Source organism: Lactuca sativa, chromosome 8, assembly GCF_002870075.4.
Source record: "Lactuca sativa cultivar Salinas chromosome 8, Lsat_Salinas_v11, whole genome shotgun sequence".
In the NCBI taxonomy this organism is placed as follows: domain Eukaryota; kingdom Viridiplantae; phylum Streptophyta; class Magnoliopsida; order Asterales; family Asteraceae; genus Lactuca; species Lactuca sativa.
Genome location: NC_056630.2, coordinates 221,680,129 through 221,687,914, shown reverse-complemented (window position 1 = coordinate 221,687,914; position 7,786 = coordinate 221,680,129). Strand labels below are relative to the sequence as shown.

Here is a 7,786-nt window from a genome sequence, read left to right as displayed (position 1 = left end):
AACAATATATTTCCATAATTATAATATCAATAAGTATAATATTGTTCAATCTTAAACTAATTTATCTCATCTACATTATTGGTGTGGTTAGTAACGAGTCATGATAGACAAGTTTGTGTAGGGTTCGAAAGAAGTGATGGTATCTCCACATGAATTAATTTATTTATGTTAAACTGTAATATATTAATTAAGAATAGGTTATTACTTCAATTATCTAATTTGTTGGATAAAATAATTCAGGAGATTTCATGGATCACAAACACATTCAGATGACTTTTAAGTCACTACTAGAAACATGGCTTTTAGAGATGACTTTGCGATGGATCAGCGACGGATTCACTCCATAGGTAATTAAAACGTGGCAAATAACTCAGCGAGGGTTTTAATGACAGATCCGTTTTTCCTTGCGACAAGTTTAGCGACAGAATATCCGTCGCTAAATGTCACTTAATACATTTACTCAAGGCATAGCGACAAAATTTGTTAAAGTCATTCCGTCGCTATTCTGTCGCAAATTTCCGTGATCAGTGTTTTTTTTCCGTAGCTAATCCCTTGCAAAATTCATATACTAATTTTTTTTCCCGTCCCTGATCTGTCGCAAACGTTAGACATGATTTTTTCCTTAGCTAATCCCTTGCAAAATTCATAGATTATTTTTTTTGGGTCGCTGATCCGTCGCAAACTTTAGACATGATTTTTTTCCGTAGCTAATCCCTCGCAAAATTCATCCATTAATTTTTTTGTCACTAATCCGTCACGAACTTGTAATATCATTTTTTTATTATGATTCTAAAAGAAAAAAAATACTACAATCATCAAATTATTATACTGAAAACATCAAATAATGATACAACCAAACATTACAATACCAAAACTATAAAAGTTTACCAAAGTATCATTTAAAAAACATCCAAAAACAAAACTATGAAAGTAAATTGCTATTTCTTGCATTACCTGTTTCAAAGCTCCAACATCATTAGTGTCATCACCACACTTCCAAGTTACTCTCCCGGATGATTTAAAAGTTGTCATTATTAACTCTCTTTGCTCTGGAGCCACCCTGGCAAATACCTGATATCTGAAGTTGATTTTTTTAGCTAAATGGCTTCAAATAAAAAGTTTAAAATTTTACAAATTTGTTCCCTGTATCAAACTATTTTCCAGGTTTGGTCCAAGGGCAAAGTGGTCATTTTGAAAAAGCTAAACTGAGAGTTGAATCAAACAACCATGATCTATATTGGCAACAAACTGATACAAAAAACAGAACCTAGACCAAAACCGAAAAATACAGTAAACCACAGGGACCAAAGTTGTAATTTAGTAAAAATAAAAAAGCTTCACAACCTCCACATATGGAATCACTTTAACAACAACAGAAGTCTGCAACAACATTTCAAAGCAGTCACCTCCAATACAGAGGTCATGATCTTTGAAAAAAAAAGTAGGATGCTATAAGAAGCAAATGAATGAGAGTACATTGGTATTTCTTGTTACCTATAGCTCACAACTTCAGTTTCATCTGGTGAAACCGACTCATATCTTTCCTTGTTCTTTGTTGGAACAAGAATCAAAGCTAGTTTTGAGATTAAAACTCTAATATGAAATTGGAAAATTAAATAAAAGAAACTAAGAGTTTGTTTCTTTTTTTTTCTCCATTAAGTCCTGTAGACAAAAGTGTTGCATACAAAATGCTTGTTTCTTTTCTAGACTGAATAAAATCATCAGAGTGAGAGTAAATGACCATTTTACCCTTGCATTCTAACAAACAATTTTCACTCGGTGATACTTACCAAGTCATGTGATGATTTTTTCAATTCAGCCAAGACATTAGCAGAATCTGCTTTGATAGGGCAATTAAATACCTGAAGTTTGTTTATATAACAAAAATGTCAAAAAAAAAATCATTTATCATAGAAAAAATAAAGCATGTTAATAAATTTTTAGAAAGATGAATTAAATTTAACATAAAATTTAATAATTTATACCACAAAACCAGCAAAAGTGAGCCTGATTTCCACTACTTCCCTGTCCAAGTTTCTAGCTTCACTTACCTATAACAAATTGTGTAAGTGAAAACTAGAGATTCTAGAAGGGCAAAATAGTCAATAAGAAAAAAAAATACTTACAGTCATATCAGGAAGGGGTTTATATGTTGTGTGTACCTCTTGTAGGTGTTTATATAAAACGACGGTATATCATTTAATCTTTCTTGAATGGTCTCTGGTGCACCCTAAAATAAACACCATTTAAAAAAATTTGAGAAAATTGAATAAAGGTAATACACCATAATATATTATATTATATTTAAGTATTTAATATTTTAAATACCTTCACAAACGCATAAAACTGCTCTTCTGTACGAATAACAACTGTCATTCTTTTCAAGTGGGATGCAAAGTGATGCCTTTGAACTATTTGAACCACTTATATATTAAAAAAAGTTGGTTATTAATTTCAACCACTTATATATTAAAAAAAATGTTAATTAGGGTTTAATTTCATTGATAACGGGTCTTACTTCTTAGGCATGGCTTTCTCATCAGATTGATAGCTCCATTCTATCCCTTTGATTGCAACCTTCTCAAGAGGATCACCAACCTAAAAGCAATGGTATAAATATAAATATGCATAATGTATTTTCTTTATGATCATAATATTATAATTTGAGATTAAAATTATTATAATATTTTATATACCAGTTTGTTGTGCACAAAAAGAAGAATTTCCAAAGTTCGAGTTCGGATTTTTTTAGTGTCTGTTTCCAGATCTAAATCGGCACTCAGTCCACCAACTCCAGAGAATTCCTGAAAAAAAAAATGCAAAAAAAAATGGGAGACTGGAAACAAATTTTTTACCATGAATGGCAGAATTGTAAATACCATGTCATCAGATGTCAATGTTCCCGTCTTGTCAAAACAACATATATCAACTTGCAAAAGAAATGGAGGGCAATATGGTCATTTTATATCCATCAATTAACAGTGTCAATTCGGACAGAAAGCATGACTAAATTGCATTTTAGGCACTAAAAATCGAAATATTGGACCATATTTGTAAAAATCAATAAACATAAGGAACTAAAAATGTCGTTTGCCTAAAAATACATGTAGTATAACTGTATAAGCTAAAAGTCTTAATCCCAGATAAATGATCAAACTAGCTAAGAAACTGGGGCAAAATGGTCATTTTACAGTTTACACGCACTTAATATCCATCTATTGACAGTGTTAAAATCAGGGACTAAAAATACAATAAAAGCAACATTTTAGGGACCAGAAGTTAAAAATCAAAGTATTAAGCCATACCCGTAACAATAAACAAACACACAAGGTAGAAAACTGTAACTTACCCAAATATAAATGTATTAGAATCTAAAAGACATTAATCCTAGATTTAAGATCAAAATAGCAAAGACATGCTAAAACATAAAGCCATGGGGGACAAAATGGTCATTTTTACATGTAATTTAACATCCATCTAACTTCAAGTGTGAAGAAACTATGCTTTAGGGAACCAGAAGTTAAATATCAAACAATTGGACCATACCCGTAAAAATGAACAAACCACAGGGACTAAAAATACAATTTTAACTTTTACCACAAAAATAAATGTTAATGCTCACCTTCCGAGCAAATGGTATACGAAAAAGGCTTTGTACAAAATATACCATGTCTTGCTAGTGCAATCAATGAGGTATTAACAGCTATTGACAACTCCATTGGCAATTCAGGGGGAATCACAAATGTTATAATTAAAGAACAAGTCAGAAGAAGCTTGTTCCTACTCCTGTTTGGCTCCTCAAGCCCCTAAATCATGAAAAAATTATAGTTATAACCTTCACCACACTTTTAAAACACTAATAGATGTCAAATTTCAACACCAAGTTGAGAGCTTTATACCATAGGATACTAAAACAGAGCAAAGATCACTTCAAGATTCTTCAATAAAAGAAAGGCAAACCAAGGGTAAAATGGTCAGAAAAGAGAAAAGCAAACCAGTGGCAAACAAAATGAACGCGAAAAGAGACGTGGTAAAGATTCTTCAATAAAAGAAAGGGAAATCTGAACATGTCAAAATAGATATGATGAGACAAGAAACTTGAATCAAGAAAAAGACATAAGAGAGACAAAAGAAGGTCAAATTCACCTTCACCAAGATTGTGTGAGTATTTCTTCCAAAGATAGCCTTTTGAGATAACTTCAAGAAAAGAACCAATAATTAGTGTAATACGTGATAGTTGTTGGAAGAAACACATAAATACATAACAATTAACAGAAAAGCGGAAATGAACAAATTACAGAATAGTTACTACATAATTAGAAAATTATATATTTCAGAATTACATAAATGATAAAAATGATAACAAATTGAATAATTAAAGCGATGGTAATTGAAGCAACAAGCAACAAATAACAGATTACAAATGATAAAATACATATTACAGGGTACTGGATGGTGATATGGTCAATGAAACAACAAGTAACAGGTAACAAATAAAATCATATAATAGTTACAGAAATGGTAAACTAAATATGAGTACATAACTAGAGAATGACTAAAATACATAACTACAAAGTATTGGATGATGATATCCAAAATCCAATACTTTGTAATTATATATTATAGCAATTCTCTAATTAGGAAAAACAAGTTCATTCTTAGCACTGGGTTACAACATTGAGATCAATGTTAACAACACAAATTTACAATAACAAGCAACTTCATTAAGTTCATTATGATGCTCAAAGGAACTTCATTGAGTTCATCTTAGCACTAAGATTCAGTTACAATGTAAAATAACTCGTCGTGATGATGTTGAAAAAGAAGAACAAACAACAAGTAGCACTGTTGCAGTATGTAGATAAATGAAGACTTATTAATGATGAGATGAAATAACTCGTCATGAGGATGTACTCATCAATGTAAAATAAACTTGAGCTCTCAACTTTTAGCTTCTGGCAGAAGGGGTGTTGCTGGGTGGAGTTCCGGGGATAGGTGGATTTGATGTTGTTTTTTTCTATTACTTTAAGTGAATTGAGTGCCAATCTAACCAAAATATGGAGTTCACACAACGCATTGGCATTGTTAGTTAGGGAAGATCGTCATGTATGTAATGCTAAGATATAAGAGGTATGATGATTGAAAAAGAAAAAAATGGGGAAATTAAACCCTAACGAAGTACATTATGCAATTGAACTAAAACTAACCTAATATGTGACTAAAGTAAATAAAATCAAGAGATTTACCTGAGTCGGAAGTTAAGGAAGAATACTTTCAGATTAAAAATTGTGGAGGTTGCCAGAATCGGGAGCTGCAATGTTGAGTAGTGGCGTCATCTGTTCGAACAAATATGGTGAGATAAAGCAGAACCGAAATTGGGTTAACACATCGAAGGGAACTTACTACAGAGTCCAGAATGATAAAGTTGGATGAAGGAAACTTAAATCACCTTCGTGAGAATGAAACTGGATTGTGCCAATTTCAGCGAGATATTGGCGATAGAAAAAACAAAACGCGGATACCCCAAATATAGTTTTTGTCGCCGTACTCTTGCTAACACCCTGTTCCCGAGTTCAACTTAAGGAGAAGGAAAGGAAATTGATGTAAATGAGAAGAAAATAAAAGAAATTGGTGTTCCTGAGTTTTATTAAAGGAGGGAATTGGAAGGAAATGGAAGGATCACTTTCCCTCCTAACTTTCCTTCCGATTTGGGAGGATTTGGAAAGAAAGAACAAAATGATTCATTTTCCTTCCACTTCTATCCAACTCGGGAACATAAAATTTTTTTTGTTTTCCTTTCCTTTCTCTTCTTTTCTCTCGTGACTTTCTTTTTCTCTTCTCTTCTTTTCTTTTGTTAAACTCGAGAATGAGGCGTAAATGCGTACCGAATGGCACAATTGTTTTTATCCCTCGTTGAACCCTAGCTAAGTGCCTTCATTTTTCCACTAATTAGCGAGGAATAGTGGTCCGTCGATATATACTTGCGAGATCCGTAGCTGAGCCTTCGGTAAATCCTCACTAATATTCCATATGTTAAAATAAATAAAATAATTATAAAAAACATGGTAGATCTGTGGTAATTCTCTAGTTATAAGTCTAAATTTTGCTAAAGAATCAATCTGTAGCAAAATCCCTAGCTGAAACTCAAGTTTCTAGTAGTGAGTTTTAACCGGAATTATTTTTAGTTAATTTTTTATATTTTATTTGTTTGATCATTAAAGATAAAATATAAGAAAATTGAGTAATCTAACCCTTATAAACAACTATTTTCATAAAAATAATCATTTTAATTTGTTTTTTGTAAAATGATCAATTTCTCTGGAATATCGTATTTTGGAGTGATTACGGTTATTCCGAAGTTAGGGTCGTTCGAAGGTATCGGGTCCGAAATCTGACAACCATACCCTGACTACTAACGAAAAGGATTCCATATTATCACTACAAAAAATTCGGGCATTAGCGGCGATGGTTGTCGCCGCAAAAGATAGGGGTTGTCGCTGCTATAGGTATTAGCGGCAACATGTCGCTGCAAAAAGGTCGCCGCTAATGCTTCGTCGCTAATGGCCTATTAGTCGCAGCTAATACAAAGTTGTCACCGCTATTGGACTGTCGTCGCTAATACTACCACGACGCCGCTAAACTTCATCGCGACTAATGATGTTGTGTCGCCGCTAAAGACGTCGCCGCAAAAACTGTTTCATTTTTTTGTTTATTTAATATTAAATTTATAAAAAACCATATAAAATTTATAAAATCTGGTACAATTTTATAGAAATATTAACCGATACTCAACCGAAAGCAATATAACATTTATAAAATATTAATCCAAAATCCAAAATATTAATCCATACAACCTAAAGTATTCTTCCAAACAAAACATTTCATAAAATCCTAAAATTCCTACTCGTCGTCATCACTCTCATCATTTCCTTCATTATTATTTGGTGGTGACAATGAACGAAACCACTCTTCTAATGCCACAGAACATGACGGGTCCTTTAGTATCGTTTGCAACATTTCCAACTACAAAGAAAACAAAATATATTACCAACACATCATAATAGTATTATACTTTCCAGAAATTACCAAAATTAAAAAAAAAAAATACAAACATATCTAACTATAACCAACATAACATTATAGCATTCTACTTTCCAAAAATTACCAAACTACAAAATATTAACATATGAAACCATAACCAACATATCATTATAGAATTCTACTTTCCAAAAAATACCAAACTACAAATATCAACATATCAAACCATAACCAACATATTATTATAGCATTCTACTTTCCAAAAATTACCAAACAACAAAATATCAACATATCAAACCATAACCAACATATCATTATAACATTCTACTTTCCATTATAGCATTATACTATATACTAAACAAACAATTACCAACATATCATTATAGCATCCTACATTTTTTTCTCTTTTCCATTATATCATTATACTTGTCAACTTAAACTAGCAATTACCTGTGATTGTGGTGGTTCTTGTGTTATCAGTTGTTCCTGATCGTACATAAACACAACGGTAGGAGGTTTACACCCAATGCCTCTGATATGTCCGTGTCGAACACCCAATATTCTTTCAAAACATTTTCTTGTATCACTTGGTGTTAGATTGCTTGCCGCAAAAGAAGCTTGGGTTTGATGATTGATCTCCTGGACTAAACCATTTTGTATTTTCAAAAAATGATAAGCATCATAAAAATTAGATTACTAAATACCCTTGACGATATAAACACTTATATGAAAATACAAATTAACTACT

The 7,786-nt window shown here is 31.9% G+C and overlaps 1 protein-coding gene across 1 annotated transcript; it reads right to left on the bottom strand.

Moving 5' to 3' along the window:
* Positions 1–804: 804 nt before the first annotated feature.
* LOC111903311 (probable manganese-transporting ATPase PDR2) lies at positions 805–5,258 on the bottom strand. The gene is made up of 10 exons (XM_052766177.1): positions 5,247–5,258; positions 4,147–4,197; positions 3,996–4,061; positions 3,623–3,806; positions 2,697–2,929; positions 2,519–2,598; positions 2,329–2,423; positions 2,127–2,230; positions 1,986–2,051; positions 805–1,862 (listed from the first exon to the last, which is right to left on the bottom strand). The coding sequence occupies exons 4-8, from the start codon at positions 3,717–3,719 to the stop codon at positions 2,196–2,198; spliced, it is 540 nt and encodes a 179-aa protein (XP_052622137.1). The 5' UTR covers positions 3,720–3,806; positions 3,996–4,061; positions 4,147–4,197; positions 5,247–5,258; the 3' UTR covers positions 805–1,862; positions 1,986–2,051; positions 2,127–2,195.
* Between the last annotated feature and the right edge of the window lie 2,528 nt (positions 5,259–7,786).

Bases quoted from the DNA above. Each gene is read 5' to 3' on its own strand.
- LOC111903311 (XM_052766177.1), bottom strand. From the start codon at position 3,719: ATGGAGTTGTCAATAGCTGTTAATACCTCATTGATTGCACTAGCAAGA. The intron at 2,424-2,518 runs GTAAGACCCGTT...TTAATATATAAG, and splicing joins GAGAAAGCCATGCCTAAGAA to TGGTTCAAATAGTTCAAAGG. The intron at 2,231-2,328 runs GTATTTAAAATA...TGTTTATTTTAG, and splicing joins AGTTTTATGCGTTTGTGAAG to GGTGCACCAGAGACCATTCA.